The sequence below is a fragment of the Oncorhynchus keta genome, chromosome 30 (genome assembly GCF_023373465.1).
Source record: "Oncorhynchus keta strain PuntledgeMale-10-30-2019 chromosome 30, Oket_V2, whole genome shotgun sequence".
Taxonomy (NCBI): Eukaryota; Metazoa; Chordata; class Actinopteri; order Salmoniformes; family Salmonidae; genus Oncorhynchus; species Oncorhynchus keta.
Window position 1 is genome coordinate 11,319,903 of NC_068450.1, and position 20,531 is coordinate 11,340,433.

Genomic DNA, 20,531 nt, shown 5'->3' on the forward strand with positions numbered 1-20,531 from the left:
CGAGCCCCGGCACCTTGGAACGCACAGGGTTCCTTTCGAACTCACTGTCCTATCTCCAGGATATGTGTTAGGCCATATTGTGGACACGCTGAACAGTTTGTTGCACACGGTCTATTGTTGCACAATGTAAATGGCATCTATAGAACCATTAGGCATGTGCAGTGTGTCAGCCTACTGTTATACATTGAGTTTCCATAAATGTAATGCATGTCAATTATTTCTGAACTATTGTGCATTTAGTTCCAAACAACCATTTTGCAGATTGTCTTTCTTCTGTAACATTTTCACAATGAATGTAAAACCAACAATTCAGAAAAGGTACACTATTTGGTAACTGGAAACCAGTAACTCTGTGCCCGGACCACTCCATCACTGCTCTGGACTCCAGAACAGTCTAGAAAGCCAGGGGCTCTGGAAACCAGTAACTCTGTGCCTGGACCACTCCATCATTGCTCTGGACTCCAGAACAGTCTAGAAAGCCAGGGGCTCAAGGCGGAGAGAGTGCGGTGGTGCTGTGACACCCTATTAGCCTGTGTCGACATGAGAAGAGGTACACACCAAACCTAAGAGCTGTCAGAATGTATTCATGGACATTGAATGAAAGAGGAGGTGAAAACATTGTTCAAAGTAGCTTTATTAATAGCGAGCAAATACAAATCTATACGAGATAGGGTATAATCAATCACTTCTATAAGACAACTTATTTTGAAGATTGTTTAACTATAATCTTGGACACTTTAGGATAACATTTATATTTTGTAGTTTTAGTGTAAATTTCAAATAACAATTGAAAGAAGCTCATTTTGTTCTTCTGGAATATTGTTCTTAATTTCAGACAAATACACCTTGGTGGTTGATCTATAGCCATCAAATGATACAATCCCAACCGCCAGAGCACAAAGATCACTACTATTTAAGTAGGTAGACTAATCCATAGATCATATTCCACAGAGTCACAGTTTGTTAAATAAAGTTCTTATTTCTTATAAATAGACAACCGTAACAACCTCTTGCAGGTTGCAGTGTCCTTAATAACAGACGTACAGCTTTTCAGTGGAATAAGACGAGTCACTAGTCAATACATAGAACAGTCAGGGTAAATAAACCCTGACAACAGCATGGAAAACACATTTATTAACCTAATGAACTACTTAATAAACTCTGGTGGATTTTAATCTGAAAATTGTTGTCTTGCAGCCTGAATGCCAGTCGGTTACTGCTCTCTTACCAACTGCTTTCTAGAACAGAAACAGACTGGCACCTCAGCTAGTTATCTTATGCTTATTGAAGACAGTAATGTGTAAAATGTCATGCAGAGAAGCATGCTATAGAGCATCAGCTTTTATTCAACCAAAGTTGCATCCCCAATATCACCCTATATAATGCACTACTTTATAGCCCTATATATAGCCTATATACTCTCTGACTATTAGAGAACGTGTGTACTAATATGCTGAGCTGTATGGAAGACTCCAAGACTAGGTATTAGGTAAGAACATCACTTGAAGAGTTCAGGAAGGAGAGCACAGCACAGCAAGGAATGCATCCCAAATGACACTCTATTCCTTTTGTAATGCACTATTTTTGACCAGAGGCTTAGGTCAAAAGTAGTGCACATTATAGGGAATAGGGTGCCGCCCTGGTCAAAAGTAGTGCACATTATAGGGAATAGGGTGCCACCCTGGTCAAAAGTAGGGCACATTATAGGGAATAGGGTGCCATTTAGGATGCACAATATTTTTACAAAAATGTACCTTTGAATCACACTGTAAAAAATAGTAAGCTCAATAGATTGTTAATTGTCAATAGGGGAAGAATAAAACAGCCATCCTTTTGGCGTGGTAGAAAGTCAGTCTTCTAATTTAAATTCCTTCCTGCTGTTAGGGAGCACGCAGACGGAAGACTAAAGAAGCTATGAAAAGAAAAAGAAAAACCTCAGGTCATTGATTTGAACAGGAGACAAGCAGGCAGGCTAGCAGACACAAGCATACATAATGCATTATAACTTTCCTGGGCATGCAGTAACAGAACATTAGCCTATACTACTTGACAAACTATACTACTTTGACATTCTCTGAACCTATACTCAATGGGAATTGTGTACGGTACATTTATGGACATGACGATTATATAACTAAAAGTAGGCTACACGTAAGCTAGTATTTTAAAAGGACCAGTACTTTGCATGTGGCAATCACAAGACTAATTGTTCACTACATAATTACCCCTCGCTTGAAGCAGGTTAATACTATGACAATACCTGCTATTCATTGATTCATTGCCTGGGAACAATAAAACAAAATCTCCCTTATGTAACTCAGATAACCCAATAAAAACTAGCCTGGTAACAAACCTGTTTGTGCTCTTGTATACTCCACTGCTCATTGTCAAGCCATACATACACGTTACAGTAGGCATGATAGCACAAACAGACTAGCACTCAGGTTAAAATAAAATCAGATTAAAGTAATTGGTGGGGAAATGCAGGGTTGGGAGAAGAAGAAAAAACTTTGACCCACAAACACCAGAGTCAACCAGGTCTTGCTTAGCATCACAGTCAACCAGGTCTTGGTTAACACCACAGTCAACCAGGTCTTGGTTAACTCCCACAGTCAACCAGGTCTTGGTTAACATCACAGTCAACCAGGTCTTGGTTAACACCACAGTCAACCAGGTCTTGGTTAACACCACAGTCAACCAGGTCTTGGTTAACATCACATACAACCAGGTCTTGGTTAACATCACAGTCAACCAGGTCTTGGTTAACACCACAGTCAACCAGGTCTTGGTTAACATCACAGTCAACCAGGTCTTGGTTAACATCACAGACAACCAGGTCTTGGTTAACATCACAGTCAACCAGGTCTTGGTTAACATCACAGACAACCAGGTCTTGGTTAACATCACAGACAACCAGGTCTTGGTTAACACCACAGTCAACCAGGTCTTGGTTAACTCCCACAGTCAACCAGGTCTTGGTTAACACCACAGTCAACCAGGTCTTGGTTAACATCACATACAACCAGGTCTTGGTTAACATCACAGTCAACCAGGTCTTGGTTAACATCACAGACAACCAGGTCTTGGTTAACATCACAGACAACCAGGTCTTGGTTAAACCACAGTCAACTAGGTCTTGGCTTTGCATCACAGTCAACCAGGTCTTGGATAACACCACAGTCAACCAGGTCTTGGTTAACATCACATACAACCAGGTCTTGGTTAACATCACAGACAACCAGGTCTTGGTTAACATCACATACAACCAGGTCTTGGTTAACATCACAGACAACCAGGTCTTGGTTAACACCACAGTCAACCACGTTTTGGGTATTTTAAAGATGCCCTACTACATCTGATCATGCAGCTACCCAACCTCCTTGCTCCGGCCAAACGCAACGCCACACCCACAGACGTCAGCTTCCTCTCAGCAATGAGTCTGGATCTGAGTAACTCCCAGACGATGTCTAGAACGGATTTCTGATTGGTCCCTGAAACCGATGTGTTGGGCCAGAACACACTTGGTTAAAGCAGTGTTTTTAAAATGTGTCATTGGCTTTGATACTCTGATTGGTTAGAGATGATCCAATCGCTGATGACTGACTATGTTTTGTACAACACCCCTCATTGTGACGTCACCACCGACGACTTCAATGACGGCCGTCTCAGACTGAACTACGTAGTGAACGATAGAGCAACGGAAGACTTCGGTTTGAGTCGTCAGCCAAGCGATACAGGACAGAGAAGTGATCCGTGTGGCTGGTAAAACTCAGGAATTCCATTTATACATTATACACATAGGCTATAAATATACGACATTGATAAATCCATGATTCACCTTCTGAAGTCCCAGAGCAATGCATACACACGGCCCAAGTGAACTCCGTTTTACTTCTTTATTGGAATGAAAAGGCATACAGAGGTCTTCTCTCTCCCTTTATCAGTTACATTCAGAGAACAAACAGCAGTAAGAGGCATGTTCTACAGCAGTCAGAGGCATGTTCTACAGCAGTCAGAGGCATGTTCTACAGCAGTCAGAGGCATGTTCTACAGCAGTCAGGGGCATGTTCTACAGCAGTCAGAGGCATGTTCTACAGCAGTCAGAGGCATGTTCTACAGCAGTCAGAGGCATGTTCTACAGCAGTCAGAGGCATGTTCTACAGCAGTCAGAGGCATGTTCTACAGCAGTCAGAGGCATGTTCTACAGCAGTCAGAGGCATGTTCTACAGCAGTCAGAGGCATGTTCTACAGCAGTCAGGGGCATGTTCTACAGCAGTCAGAGGCATGTTCTACAGCAGTCAGAGGCATGTTCTACAGCAGTCAGAGGCATGTTCTACAGCAGTCAGAGGCATGTTCTACAGCAGTCAGAGGCATGTTCTACAGCAGTCAGAGGCATGTTCTACAGCAGTCAGAGGCATGTTCTACAGCAGTCAGAGGCATGTTCTACAGCAGTCAGAGGCATGTTCTACAGCAGTCAGAGGCATGTTCTACAGCAGTCAGGGGCATGTTCTACAGCAGTCAGGGGCATGTTCTACAGCAGTCAGAGGCATGTTCTACAGCAGTCAGGGGCATGTTCTACAGCAGTCAGAGGCATGTTCTACAGCAGTCAGAGGCATGTTCTACAGCAGTCAGAGGCATGTTCTACAGCAGTCAGAGGCATGTTCTACAGCTCTGTATGCCATAGCTCCTTTTGCATATTTAATTCAATTGTATAGAATTGTAGCTTTCACCCTTATTGCATAGTATAGTTGCCATGGAGCCCTAATAGCAGCCTAAGCATAGAGCTCCTGTAAAATGTACACATACACTACCGGTCAAAAGTCAAAACACCTACTCATTCAAGGGTTTTTCTTTATTTTTTTACAATTTCCTACATTGTAGAATAATGGTGAAGACATCAACACTATGAAATAAAGCGCATGGAATCATGTATTAACCCCCCCAAAAAATCTATAAAATCAACATTGATTTTATATTTGAGATTTTTCAAATAGCCACCCTTTGCCTTGATGACAGCTTTGCAGCGTCACCTGGAATGCTTTTCCAACCGTCTTGAAGGAGTTCCCACATATGCTGAGCCCTTGTTGGCTGCTTTTCCTTCACTCCGCAGTCCAACTCATCCCAAACCATTTCAATTGGGTTGAGGTTGGGGGATTGTGGAGGCCAGGCCATCTGATGCAAAATAGCCCTTACACACAGCCTGGAGGTGTGTTGGGTCATTGTCCTGCTGAAAAACAAATGATAGTGGGACTAAACCCAAACCAGATGTGATGGTGTATTCCTGCAGAATTCTGTGGTAGACATGCTGGTAAGGTGTGCCTTGAATTCTAAATACATCTCAGACCGTGTCACCAGTAAAGCACCCTCACACCATCACACCTCCTCCTCCATGCTTCACGGTGGGAAATACATGTGCGGAGATCATCCGTTCACCCACACAGAGTCTCACAAAGACACGGTGGATGGAACCAAAAGTCTCCAATTTGGACTCCAATCCAAAGGACAAATTTCCACCGGTCGAATGTCTATTGCTCGTGTTTCTTGGCCCAAGGAAAGAAGAGGAAATCTCTTCTTATTATTGGTGTCCTTTAGTAGTGGTTTCTTTGCAGCAATTTGACCAAGAAGGCCTGATTCACACAGTCTCCTCTGAACAGTTGGTGTTGAGATGTGTCTGTTACTTGATGTTTGAAGCATATATTTGGGCTGCAATTTCTGAGGCTGGTAACTCTAATGAACTAATCCTCTGTAGCAGAGGTAACTCCGGGTCTTCCATTCCTGTGGCGGTCCTCATGAGAGCCAGTTTCATCATATCGCTTGATGGTTTTTGCGACTGCACTTTAAGAAATGTTCAAAGTTCTTGAAATGCTCCGTATTGACCAACCTTCATGTCTTAAAGTAATGGACTGTTGTTTATCTTTGCTTATTTGAGCTGCTCTTGCCATAATATGGACTTGGTATTTTACCAAATAGGGCTATCTTCTGTATACCCCCCTACCTTGTCACAACACAACTGATTGGCTCAAACGCATTAAAGAGTAAAGAAATTCCACAAATCTACTTAAGGCACACCTGTTAATTGAAATGCATTCCAGGTGACTACCTCATTAAGCTGGTTGAGAGAATGCCAAGAGTGTGCAAAGCTGTCATCAAAGCAAAGTGTGGCTATTAGAAGAATATCAAATTTAAAATATATTTAGACACTTTTTTGGTTACTATAGGATTCCATGTGTTATTTCATAGTTTTGATGTCGTCACTATTATTCTACAATGTAGAAAATAGTCAAAATAAAGAAAAACCCTTGAATGAGTATGTGTTCTAAAACGTTTGACCGGTAGTGTATATACACACAAAAGTATGTGGACACCCCTTCAAATTAGTGGCTGTCAGGTGTATAAAATCGAGCACACAGCCATGAAATCACAACTGGCAAACATTGGCAGTAGAATGGCCTGTACTGAAGAGCTCAGTGATTTTCAACATGGCACCGTCATAAGATGCCACCTTTCCAACAAGTCAGTTTGTAAAATTTCTGCCCTGCTAGAGCTGCCCTGGTCAACTGTAAGTGTTATTGTGAAGTGAAAACGTCTAGGCACAACAACGGCTCAGCCACGAAGTGGTAGGTCACACAAGCTCACAGAACGGGACCGCGGAGTGCTGAATCCCGTAGCGCGTAAATATCATCTGTCCTCGGTTGTAACACTCACTACCGAGCTCCAAACTCCCTCTGGAAGCAATGTCAGCACAATAACTGTTCGTCGGGAGCTTCATTATATGGGTTTCCATGACCAAGCAGTCACACACACAAGCCTAAGATCACGATGTGCAATGCCAAGCATCGGCTGGAGTGGTATAAAGCTCGCCTCCACTGGACTCTGGAGTAGTGGAAATTCGTTCTCCAGAGTGATGAATCACGCTTCACTATCTGGCAGTCCGACAGACAGAACTGGGTTTGGCAGATGTCAGGGGAATGCTACCTGCCCCAATGCATAGTGCCAACTGTAAAGTTTGGTGGAGGAGGAATAATAGTCTGGGGCTGTTTTTCATGGTTCGGGCTAGGCCACTTAGTTACAGTGAGGGGAAATCTTAACGCTATATTATACAATGACATTCTAGATGATTCTATGCTAACCAACCTTGAGGCAACAGTTTGAGGAAGGTCCTTTCTTGTTTCAGCATGACAATGCCCCCATGCATAAAACGAGATCCATACAAAAATACGTTGGCGAGATTAGTGTGGAAGAACTTGACTGTCCTCCACAGAGCCCTGACCTCAACCCCCTCGAACACCTTTGGGAAGAATTGGAACGCAGACTGCGAGCCAGGCCTAATCGCCCAACATCAGTGCACAACCTCACTAATGCTCTTGTGGCTGAATGGAAGCCAGTCCCCGCAGCAATGTTCCAACATCTAGTGGAAAGCCTTTCCAGAAGAGTGGAGGCTGTTGTAGCAGCACTGTTCCAACATCTAGTGGAAAGCCTTTCCAGAAGAGTAGAGGCTGTTATAGCAGCGAAGGGCAGGGGGGGGGGGACCAACTCCATATTAATGCCCATGATTCTGGAATGAGATAGTCGACAAGCAGGTGTCCACATACTTTTGGTTGGGTGTGTGTATGTATGTCTGTAGAGCGACTTTTTAGTGCCAAAAATCAGGGATTAAATCCTTCCCAGAAGAGTGGAGGCTGTTATATATTGCTTGTTTGTTTTTGAAGCACATTGAGATTCTTTGAAAAGCGCTATAGAAACTTAATAAATTATTATTAAATATAAATATACTGTACTCTACCTAGCTACAGCATCATAAACTACTTCTTAATATATATATATATATATATAGTATTAATATGCATATATTCATATACAAGTTCTGCATTAATGTAAGACAGCAATGGATTAATTATTAGACTTTTCCCATGGTCCGTTTCCCATGGTCCGTTTCCCATGGTCCGTTTCCCATGGTCCGTTTCCCATGGTCCGTTTCCCATGGTCCGTTTCCCATGGTCCGTTTCCCATGGTCCGTTTCCCATGGTAGATGGACACACGTTCACACCAAGAATGTAAAACAACAGATGCTAAGTTGTCATAACAGAGATCAGATTTTCTTTTCACAGTGCTTTTCACATTGCTGACTCTTGTGGAATCAGCACCGGAGATAAAAGGTGTCCCAAATGACACCCTATTGTTCCTGGTCAAAAGTAGTACACTATATACTGCAGGGAATAGGGTGTCATTTGGGACGTATTCATAAAGTCCACTGTGTATGGTCACTTTTCTGATCCTTGAATACACATAGGCAGCTCATCATCACACATCTCTCTCACATGTAGTGCCGAAGAGGTGTGTCACTGAGGCCATTCATACAATTTCAGAATGAAAATAGTCCCTGAAGATAAAAGTGAAGATAAAATAAGTCCCTTGTTCCCATGGTGATGAAGATACACATTCCTGGTTGCCTTGGTGTTGCGGCGCGGCCATGAATCAACTGAAAGAGGGAAGAAAGAAAATATGGCAAAAAATATGGTAAAAATATGGTAAAAGGAACTTGTATAGAATTTGATAAATGAGTTGGAAAATCAAAGAAAAATATCGTATGTAAAAACAAAATACTAGGTTGAGAACGCTGCGTTAGCAATGATCGCAATTATTTCAACGTCATATCCGTTTCAGGTTTTACATAGTGAACAAAACTGTTATAAGATACGTCCATCTTCGCACAAATGGTTATATTATGAAATATGGAAAGTGTCCAGTAGAGGGCACTATAACTTTCGCATTAACGAGTCATCAGAGTCGTAGTCAATAGTCAGCCTTCTTATTTCCTCACATTTCGTCACACTTTCTCCTCCTCATCAGCGTGCTTCTTAACAATTCCTGTCATCGAGACTCTATTAAGTTAAATGTCCAACAAGTCTCTGAGGTCTGAGGAGAGAGACCATTATTCCATTACAATAGACAGGCTGACACTGGGATAGAATCACAGACAGTAGCGTGTAACTATGCTTCTTTTTTTATGCAAGATGTCTAACTGAACTGAATAGGCTACCATCTAAGATGTCTAACTGAACTGAATAGGCTACCATCTAAGATGTCTAACTGAACTGAATAGGCTACCATCTAAGATGTCTAACTGAACTGAATAGGCTACCATCTAAGATGTCTAACTGAACTGAATAGGCTACCATCTAAGATGTCTAACTGAACTGAATAGGCTACCATCTAAGATGTCTAACTGAACTGAATAGGCTACCATCTAAGATGTCTAACTGAACTGAATAGGCTACCATCTAAGATGTCGAACTGAACTGAATAGGCTACCATCTAAGATGTCGAACTGAACTGAATAGGCTACCATCGAAGATGTCTAACTGAACTGAATAGGCTACCATCGAAGATGTCTAACTGAACTGAATAGGCTACCATCTAAGATGTCGAACTGAACTGAATAGGCTACCATCGAAGATGTCTAACTGAACTGAATAGGCTACCATCTAAGATGTCTAACTGAACTGAATAGGCTACCATCTAAGATGTCTAACTGAACTGAATAGGCTACCATCTAAGATGTCTAACTGAACTGAATAGGCTACCATCTAAGATGTCGAACTGAACTGAATAGGCTACCATCTAAGATGTCTAACTGAACTGAATAGGCTACCATCTAAGATGTCTAACTGAACTGAATAGGCTACCATCTAAGATGTCTAACTGAACTGAATAGGCTACCATCTAAGATGTCGAACTGAACTGAATAGGCTACCATCTAAGATGTCGAACTGTGAACTGAATAGGCTACCACTCCAAACCATTTAAGCGTCACCCAGAGACAAATATATAGGTCTCTGGGAGTGCCCAAACAGTGAATGACACATACAGTCCACAGCCTCTATGATAACACCATTCAAATGTAGCTAATGTTATCACAGTCTAGTCAAATATGTGTTATCATACACAGAGGCAGGGAGGAAAGACTAGTGTTACCCTATCAATTCCTATTGTGTAGATAAACACCCGTGACCCAGCCGAGCCTAGCTGAGACACAGACTGACAGATCACATTATGCAGAGATGGTCTGGTGGTGGTAGTGTGTAGTGTGTGTGTTATTGTGTTTGTATGTGTACTGCTATGCTTTATCTTGGCCAGGTCGCAGTTGCAAATGAGAACTTGTTCTCAACTAGCCTACCTGGTTAAATAAAGGTGTTCTCAACTAGCCTACCTGGTTAAATAAAGGTGTTCTCAACTAGCCTACCTGGTTAAATAAAGGTGTTCTCAACTAGCCTACCTGGTTAAATAAAGGTGTTCTCAACTGGCCTACCTGGTTAAATAAAGGTGAAAAAAAATATTAAAAAATATGTGTGTGTTGCAGAACCACAAGCATCAGGCGGTGGGTGACAAAGCAAACTGTGACCTCCCCCACTGTCTGGGCACACAATGTCAGACTCAATCTGTCCCCCGTATCACAGTTTCCAAGCCAAGATGTCTCCTGGCACTGTAATGCTATATCATCAGTCACTTCCTGACTGCAACTGTGCTGTGTGAGTGTCGACTCCATAGAGACAGGCAGATCAGTCTGCTCCTATAGCGTATTACTCAGTTGAAGCTTGGCTATAGTGAGTCAATTGGTTATCCAGGTCTAAACCCTGAAACCCTCAAGGACCCTCTGGAAGTTAACACTTGCAGTGGAGATGCCAGATATCACTAGAGCTCTAGTACATGAAACAATGGACTGAATGATAAACACAACAAATAAATTAACTAAAGGAGAGAGACACACACAGAGACTGAGACAAGGTCAAGTGAAAAAGGAGAGAGACCGAGAGGATAAGTGAGATAAAGAAAATACGTACTTCTTCTTGTCCTTTCTGAACGGTTGTGAGGATCCCTGTAGAGACTGACCCATCAGCGTCTCAGCTGCCACCTTCCTCCTGTTGAATGCGTTCATCTCTTCCTCCAGATCGCTCCTCTTCTCCTCCAGATTCCTCTTCTCCTCCTGGTGCATCCTCTTCAGCTGCTCAAACCTCTCATGGAGCTGGAGAGGAGGGGGAGACAGGTTGGTAACATGTAGGTACTTGGTGCTTTAAAGTCTAATGATACAGTCAGCAGCCCGTCATTCAGAGCATGTGGAGCAGAGCCCCACCTGTTTTCAGGCCGACCCGTTTATAATATATATATGTATATATAATATATATACAGTGCCTTGCGAAAGTATTCGGCCCCCTTGAACTTTGCGACCTTTTGCCACATTTCAGGCTTCAAACATAAAGATATAAAACTGTATTTTTTTGTGAAGAATCAACAACAAGTGGGACACAATCATGAAGTGGAACGACATTTATTGGATATTTAAAACTTTTTTAACAAATCAAAAACTGAAAAATTGGGCGTGCAAAATTATTCAGCCCCCTTAAGTTAATACTTTGTAGCGCCACCTTTTGCTGTGATTACAGCTGTAAGTCGCTTGGAGTATGTCTCTATCAGTTTTGCACATCGAGAGACTGACATTTTTTCCCATTCCTCCTTGCAAAACAGCTCGAGCTCAGTGAGGATGGATGGAGAGCATTTGTGAACAGCAGTTTTCAGTTCTTTCCACAGATTCTCGATTGGATTCAGGTCTGGACTTTGACTTGGCCATTCTAACACCTGGATATGTTTATTTTTGAACCATTCCATTGTAGATTTTTCTTTATGTTTTGGATCATTGTCTTGTTGGAAGACAAATCTCCGTCCCAGTCTCAGGTCTTTTGCAGACTCCATCAGGTTCTTCCAGAATGGTCCTGTATTTGGCTCCCATCCATCTTCCCATCCATTTTAACCATCTTCCCTGTCCCTGCTGAAGAAAAGCAGGCCCAAACCATGATGCTGCCACCAACATGTTTGACAGTGGGGATGGTGTGTTCAGGGTGATGAGCTGTGTTGCTTTTACGCCAAACATAACGTTTTGCATTGTTGCCAAAAAGTTCAATTTTGGTTTCATCTGACCAGAGCACCTTCTTCCACATGTTTGGTGTGTCTCCCAGGTGGCTTGTGGCAAACTTTAAATGACACTTTTTATGGATATCTTTTAAAAATGGCTTTCTTCTTGCCACTCTTCCATAAAGGCCAGATTTGTGCAATATACGACTGATTGTTGTCCTATGGACAGAGTCTCCCACCTCAGCTGTAGATCTCTGCAGTTCATCCAGAGTGATCATGGGCCTCTTGGCTGCATCTCTGATCAGTCTTCTCCTTGTATGAGCTGAAAGTTTAGAGGGACGGCCAGGTCTTGGTAGATTTGCAGTGGTCTAATACTCCTTCCATTTCAATATTATCGCTTGCACAGTGCTCCTTGGGATGTTTAAAGCTTGGGAAATCTTTTTGTATCCAAATCCGGCTTTAAACTTCTTCACAACAGTATCTCGGATCTGCCTGGTGTGTTCCTTGTTCTTCATGATGCTCTCTGCGCTTTTAACGGACCTCTGAGACTATCACAGTGCAGGTGCATTTATACGGAGACTTGATTACACACAGGTGGATTGTATTTATCATCATTAGTCATTTAGGTCAACATTGGATCATTCAGAGATCCTCACTGAACTTCTGGAGAGAGTTTGCTGCGCTGAAAGTAAAGGGGCTGAATAATTTTGCACGCCCAATTTTTCAGTTTTTGATTTGTTAATTTTTTTGAAATATCCAATAAATGTCGTTCCACTTCATGATTGTGTCCCACTTGTTGTTGATTCTTCACAAAAAAAATCTATTTTATATCTTTATGTTTGAAGCCTGAAATGTGGCAAAAGGTCGCAAAGTTCAAGGGGGCCGAATACTTTCGCAAGGCACTGTATATATTATATATATATAAATGAGCATTTGCATGCTCAAAAATCACCACTGGCAGCAGCACATCCAAGGATATGTGTCAGAATGCTACACTGAGCAAACAGTTCAAAACTGTTAGATGCTCCCAAAATGCTCTGTAGACACATGGTCACATGGCTGATTAGATTCTAATGCCCAGTCCAGAAACAACCCAGTCTCATCCCCTAGCCACAGTCTAGAACATGTTCTCAACCTGAGGAGCAGAACAGTCTCATCCCCTAGCCACAGTCTAGAACATGTTCTCAACCTGAGGAGCAGAACAGTCTCATCCCCTAGCCACAGTCTAGAACATGTTCTCAACATGAGGAGCAGAACAGTATCATCATCTAAACAAGACAACTCCCAGAAGCACCAATGAATGATTACCTCCCTCTCCTTTTCTTTCAGCTCTGCCTCGGTCTCCTTCACCTTGTTGACAAACATCTGTCTCATCTCATCCTCCTTATGCTGCAGGTCCCCCAGGAACTCTTTCCTCTTGGCCTCATACGTCTCCTGCAGACTGATTGGTGAGGGAAGACAAGGTAGTTACAGTTAAACAGGTATACGGTATTAAGGTTTGTATCCCGATTAGCACCCTAAAAGTAGGGCACTATGTAGGAAATAGGGTGCCCTGGTCAAAAGTAGGGCACTATGTAGGAAATAGGGTGCCATTTGGGATGAATCCTATATTTAAATTCTGGAATGTGCATTAGGTCTCTGACTGTTGTGATGTCCATGGGCTTTTTGATGATCTCCAGGGGCCGGTACTACGTGTTCTGATGCCAGCTTCCGCTGTATTTTGGCTTCCAACACGAGTCTAATTTCAGTTCATATTATTCATATTTGATGACAAACTTTCAGCACATTAAAAAAAAAAGGTAGACAACCTGCCCGCTATGTAACTTTGAACAAGAGCTGATCTCACCTAAAGGGTTTGTTGTCGGGGTCTGTATCTGTGAAGCCCAACTCCTCCAGTTTGCAGCGTCTGTAGAGCTCGTAGTGTCTGGCGTGAGTCTGCTCTCTCAGGTCTTCCATGTTCACTCTCAGCAACATCTCTCTCAGCTTCACAAAGTCACAGTGGCTCTCGTTCTCCACTGATGAGCACAACACAGCAGGACTGGGTTATATGGTTGGTTTAATATGGTGACAAATACCTTATAGTTTGAAAGGGACTGGTCATTCTATGGCAAGCTAGCAACCATACGTATTTGAGAAAATAACAATTTTATATTGGCATTAATGATAGTGATTGGGTAATATTGATGTATTAATGATATGGGTCTCTAGTGATTGGGTAATATTGATGCATTAATGATATGGGTCTCTAGTGATTGGGTAATATTGATGCATTAATGATATGGGTCTCTAGTGATTGGGTAATATTGATGCATTAATGATATGGGTCTCTAGTGATTGGGTAATATTGATGCATTAATGATATGGGTCTCTAGTGATTGCGTAATATCGATGCATTAATGATATGGGTCTCTAGTGATTGGGTAATATTGATGCATTAATGATATGGGTCTCTAGTGATTGGGTAATATTGATGCATTAATGATATGGGTCTCTAGTGATTGGGTAATATCGATGCATTAATGATATGGGTCTCTAGTGATTGGGTAATATCGATGCATTAATGATATGGGTCTCTAGTGATTGGGTAATATCGATGCATTAATGATATGGGTCTCTAGTGATTGGGTAATATTGATGCATTAATGATATGGGTCTCTAGTGATTGGGTAATATTGATGCATTAATGATATGGGTCTCTAGTGATTGGGTAATATCGATGCATTAATGATATGGGTCTCTAGTGATTGCGTAATATCGATGCATTAATGATATGGGTCTCTAGTGATTGCGTAATATCGATGCATTAATGATATGGGTCTCTAGTGATTGCGTAATATCGATGCATTAATGATATGGGTCTCTAGTGATTGGGTAATATTGATGCATTAATGATGTGGGTCTCTAGTGATTGGGTAATATCGATGCATTAATGATATGGGTCTCTAGTGATTGGGTAATATTAATGCATTAATGATATGGGTCTCTAGTGATTGGGTAATATTGATGCATTAATGATATGGGTCTCTAGTGATTGGGTAATATTGATGCATTAATGATATGGGTCTCTAGTGATTGGGTAATATCGATGCATTAATGATATGGGTCTCTAGTGATTGGGTAATATTGATGCATTAATGATATGGGTCTCTAGTGATTGGGTAATATCGATGCATTAATGATATGGGTCTCTAGTGATTGCGTAATATCGATGCATTAATGATATGGGTCTCTAGTGATTGGGTAATATTGATGCATTAATGATATGGGTCTCTCCTTCCCTGATTGGGTAATATTGAACCATTAATGATATGGGTCTCTGGAAGATGATTGGGTAATATTGATGCATTAATGATATGGGTCTCTAGTGATTGGGTAATATTGAAGATAATGATATGGGTCTCTAGTGATTGGAGAAGAAGATTGATGCATTAATGATATGGGTTTCTAGTGATTATGTTGGAGTGTTTGATGTTGACAAATAATGATAACTGGGTCAATCTAGTGATTGGGTAATATTGATGCATTAATGATATGGGTCTCTAGTGATTGGGTAATATTGATGCATTAATGATATGGGTCTCTAGTGATTGCGTAATATTGATGTATTAATGATATGGGTCTCTAGTGATTGGGTAATATTGATGCATTAATGATATGGGTCTCTAGTGATTGGGTAATATTGATGCATTAATGATATGGGTCTCTAGTGATTGGGTAATATTGATGCATTAATGATATGGGTCTCTAGTGATTGGGTAATATTGATGCATTAATGATATGGGTCTCTAGTGATTGGGTAATATTGATGCATTAATGATATGGGTCTCTAGTGATTGGGTAATATTGATGCATTAATGATATGGGTCTCTAGTGATTGCGTAATATTGATGCATTAATGATATGGGTTTCTAGTGATTGGGTAATATTGATGCATTAATGATATGGGTCTCTAGTGATTGGGTAATATTGATGCATTAATGATATGGGTCTCTAGTGATTGGGTAATATTGATGCATTAATGATATGGGTCTCTAGTGATTGGGTAATATTGATGCATTAATGATATGGGTCTCTAGTGATTGCGTAATATCGATGCATTAATGATATGGGTCTCTAGTGATTGGGTAATATCGATGCATTAATGATATGGGTCTCTAGTGATTGGGTAATATCGATGCATTAATGACATGGGTCTCTAGTGATTGGGTAATATTGATGCATTAATGATGTGGGTCTCTAGTGATTGGGTAATATTGATGCATTAATGATATGGGTCTCTAGTGATTGGGTAATATTGATGCATTAATGATATGGGTCTCTAGTGATTGGGTAATATTGATGCATTAATGATATGGGTCTCTAGTGATTGGGTAATATTGATGCATTAATGATATGGGTCTCTAGTGATTGGGTAATATTGATGCATTAATGATATGGGTCTCTAGTGATTGGGTAATATCGATGCATTAATGATATGGGTCTCTAGTGATTGGGTAATATTGATGCATTAATGATATGGTCTCTAGTGATTGGGTAATATTGATGCATTAATGATGTGTATTCACTTTTCTGGCCCAGGCCTATTGATTCTGGGGTCTTGCTCTGTTTGCATCAGTAGTATAGAAAATATGGACTTTTATTGATTACTGTGTGTTCTTATTTGACCTGTTTCTGTGTCGTTCACTTTACAGATGATTTGTATGGTTCTATAACTGTATAATCAATGCACAGGATCAGAGAGATACCTACCCTGTACAGTTCCCCAGGGGTACAGGATTAGAGAGATACCTACCCTGTACAGTTCCCCAGGGGTACAGGATCAGAGAGATACCTACCCTATACAGTTCCCCAGGGGTACAGAATCAATAGAGAGATACCTACCCTGTACAGTTCCCCAGGGTACAGGATCAGAGAGATACCTACCCTGTACAGTTCCCCAGGGGTACAGGATCAATAGAGAGATACCTACCCTATACAGTTCCCCAGGGGTACAGGATCAATAGAGAGATACCTACCCTGTACAGTTCCCCAGGGGTACAGGATCAGAGAGATACCTACCCTGTACAGTTCCCCAGGGTACAGGATCAGAGAGATACCTACCCAGTACAGTTCCCCAGGATCAATAGAGAGATACCTACCCTGTACAGTTCCCCAGGGGTACAGGATCAGAGAGATACCTACCCTGTACAGTTCCCCAGGGGTACAGGATCAGAGAGATACCTACCCTGTACAGTTCCCCAGGGGTACAGGATCAGAGAGATACCTACCCTGTAGAGTTCCCCAGGGGTACAGGATCAGAGAGATACCTACCCTGTAGAGTTCCCCAGGGGTACAGGATCAGAGAGATACCTACCCTGTAGAGTTCCCCAGGGGTACAGGATCAGAGAGATACCTACCCTGTACAGTTCCCCAGGGGTACAGGATCAGAGAGATACCTACCCTGTACAGTTCCCCAGGGGTACAGGATCAATAGAGAGATACCTACCCTGTACAGTTTCCCAGGGGTACAGGATCAATAGAGAGATACCTACCCTGTAGAGTTCCCCAGGGGTACAGGATCAGAGAGATACCTACCCTGTACAGTTCCCCAGGAGTACAGGATCAATAGAGAGTATACCTACCCTGTACAGTTTCCCAGGGGTACAGGATCAGAGAGATACCTACTCTGTACAATTCCCCAGGGGCACAGGATCAGAGATATACCTACCCTGTACAGTTACCCAGGGGTACAGGATCAGATATACCTACCCTGTACAGTTCCCCAGGGGTACAGGATCAGAGATACCTACCCTGTACAGTTCCCCAGGGGTACAGGATCAGAGATACCTACCCTGTACAGTTCCCCAGGGGTACAGGATCAGAGATATACCTACCCTGTACAGTTCCCCAGGGGTACAGGATCAGAGATATACCTACCCTGTACAGTTCCCCAGGGGTACAGTCTGGCTTTCACCATCTTATTACCCACTTTAACCTCCTCAACACTCCCCACCACAGCAAAGGGCAGATGGGCCTGGAACAAAGGATTGAATTTAATATATAAACATTTAGTAACACTTTACTAAAGTCTGCAGACACTGAATAATGCATTATAATATATGCCATTTAGCAGTTTTTATAATGGTGATACAGATGGGTGGAACAAAGGATTGAACCCAATATGGCGTTATAAACATGTAACACTTTACCAAAGTCTGAGCTACAGAAGGACCATATGATGCAGTTATAATGGATGATAAGACTGTCATGAGCATGTATGACCCCCTTATAATATAATGGCTGTAGTTTAAAAACACAAGACCACAGCAAGGTTTCACAAATAAGCTGGTGTTTTTTTGTTTTGTTTTAAGGCATCGAGGAAGAGGAGGACATCGTTGTCTCTTTCAATCAATTGGCTCCTCGGCTGACGGAGTAAATCAGGGACGCAAGCAACCTGATTACAGTGTACAGATGCCTGGCATACACAACTGCATTGTGAGAAGACAAGGGTGTGTGTGCGTGCGTGTGTGTGTGTGTGCGTGCGAATCAGACTCACATTCATGGAGGAGTTGATCTCGGTGACAGCCTCGTCCTCAGTGGGGAACTGGTGGATCTGAACACCGTTGCTCACCAACTCTGACATGATCTTGATCTTGAACTTGTGCAGCTCGCTTTTAGATATGGTGTCTGCCTTGGCAATGATGGGGATGATGTTTACCTGGAGTACAGGGAGGAGCAGCTCGTGCATCATCAGGTCTACTATGGTTTCTATATTGACTCTGGATTTACACAAACGCAAGCGTCAAAAACGCAATGCAGCTCTACTTTGAGATAAAAATGTAACTGGTTGTGCCTGAACCTGAACACCTGTGAGTATCCTTCAGGGGAGCTGAGCCTGAACACCTGTCAGTATCCTTCAGGGGAGCTGAGCCTGAACACCTGTCAGTATCCTTCAGGGGAGCTGAGCCTGAACCTCTGTCAGTATCCTTCAGGGGAGCTGTGACTGAACCTGAACACCTGTCAGTATCCTTCAGGGGAGCTGAACCTGAACACCTGTCAGTATCCTTCAGGGGAGCTGAGCCTGAACCTGAACACCTGTCAGTATCCTTCAGGGGAGCTGTGTCTGAACAACTGTCAGTATCCTTCAGGGGAGCTGTGTCTGAACCTGAACACCTGTCAGTATCCTTCAAGGGAGCTGTGTCTAAACACCTGTCAGTATCCTTCAGGGGAGCTGTGTCTGAACACCTGTCAGTATCCTTCAGGTGAGCTGAGCCTGAACCTGAACACCTGTCAGTATTCTTCAGGAGAGCTGTGCCTGAACCTGAACACCTGTCAGTATCCTTCAAGGGAGCTGTGCCTGAACCTGAACACCTGTCAGTATCCTTCAGGAGAGCTGTGCCTGAACTTGAACACCTGTCAGTATCCTTCAGGTGAGCTGAGCCTGAACCTGAACACCTGTCAGTATCCTTCAGGGGAGCTGAGCCTGAACACCTGTCAGTATCCTTCAGGGGAGCTGAACCTGAACACCTGTCAGTATCCTTCAGGGGAGCTGAGCCTGAACCTGAACACCTGTCAGTATCCTTCAGGGGAGCTGTGCCTGAACCTGAACACCTGTCAGTATCCTTCAGGGGAGCTGTGTCTGAACACCTGTCAGTATCCTTCAGGGGAGCTGTGTCTGAACCTGAACACCTGTCAGTATCCTTCAAGGGAGCTGTGCCTGAACCTGAACACCTGTCAGTATCCTTCAGGGGAGCTGTGCCTGAACCTGAACACCTGTCAGTATCCTTCAGGAGAGCTGTGCCTGAACACCTGTCAGTATCCTTCAGGGGAGCTGTGCCTGAACCTGAACACCTGTCAGTATTCTTCAGGGGAGCTGAGCCTGAACACCTGTCAGTATCCTTCAGGAGAGCTGAGCCTGAACACCTGTCAGTATTTTTCAGGGGAGCTGTGCCTGAGCCTGAACACCTGTCAGTATCCTTCAGGGGAGCTGTGCCTGAACCTGAACACCTGTCAGTATTCTTCAGGGGAGCTGAACCTGAACACCTGTCAGTATCCTTCAGGAGAGCTGAGCCTGAACACCTGTCAGTATTCTTCAGGGGAGCTGAGCCTGAACACCTGTCAGTATCCTTCAGGGGAGCTGAGCCTGAACACCTGTCAGTATCCTTCAGGGAAGCTGTGCCGGAGCCTGAACATCTGTCAGTATCATTCAGTGGAGCTGAGCCTGAACACCTGTCAGTATTCTTCAGGGGAGCTGTGCCTGAACCTGAACACCTGTCAGTATCCTTCAGGGGAGCTGAGCCTGAACACCTGTCAGTATCCTTCAGGGGAGCTGAGCCTGAACACCTGTCAGTATCCTTCAGGGGAGCTGAACCTGAACACCTGTCAGTATCCTTCAGGGGAGCTGAGCCTGAACCTGAACACCTGTCAGTATCCTTCAGGGGAGCTGTGCCTGAACCTGAACAGCTGTCAGTATCCTTCAGGGGAGCTGTGTCTGAACACCTGTCAGTATCCTTCAGGGGAGCTGAGCCTGAACACCTGTCAGTATCCTTCAGGGGAGCTGTGCCTGAACCTGAACACCTGTCAGTATCCTTCAGGGGAGCTGTGTCTGAACACCTGTCAGTATCCTTCAGGGGAGCTGTGTCTGA

At 43.0% G+C, this 20,531-nt stretch overlaps 1 protein-coding gene and 1 long non-coding RNA gene across 6 annotated transcripts in view; one reads left to right on the plus strand and one right to left on the minus strand.

Moving 5' to 3' along the window:
* Nucleotides 1-322: 322 nt before the first annotated feature.
* The window catches only part of LOC118363225 (septin-8-A-like), a 36,878-nt gene continuing 16,669 nt past the window's right edge, over nucleotides 323-20,531 (minus strand). For 3 of the 4 annotated variants that reach the window (XM_052487556.1, XM_052487555.1, XM_052487554.1), the window contains 6 exons: nucleotides 18,443-18,604; nucleotides 17,824-17,920; nucleotides 13,754-13,922; nucleotides 13,216-13,348; nucleotides 10,842-11,023; nucleotides 323-1,912 (listed from right to left, as the gene is read on the minus strand). In XM_052487556.1, coding sequence (XP_052343516.1) covers nucleotides 1,858-1,912; nucleotides 10,842-11,023; nucleotides 13,216-13,348; nucleotides 13,754-13,922; nucleotides 17,824-17,920; nucleotides 18,443-18,604 — 798 coding nt within the window. In that variant the 3' untranslated portion in view covers nucleotides 323-1,857. Of the gene's footprint in view, nucleotides 1,913-7,858; nucleotides 8,480-10,841; nucleotides 11,024-13,215; nucleotides 13,349-13,753; nucleotides 13,923-17,823; nucleotides 17,921-18,442; nucleotides 18,605-20,531 lie in introns of those variants that run through there. The other variant, XM_052487557.1, reaches the window with a different exon arrangement.
* LOC127913891 (uncharacterized) lies at nucleotides 1,910-7,770 on the plus strand. 2 transcript variants are annotated; one of them, XR_008087119.1, is made up of 4 exons: nucleotides 1,910-2,565; nucleotides 2,783-2,863; nucleotides 2,918-2,999; nucleotides 3,243-7,770. It is a non-coding gene; the product is annotated as an uncharacterized LOC127913891 (long non-coding RNA). The 2 variants fall into 2 exon arrangements; XR_008087118.1 differs by lacking the exon at nucleotides 3,243-7,770 and having other exon boundaries at nucleotides 2,918-3,087.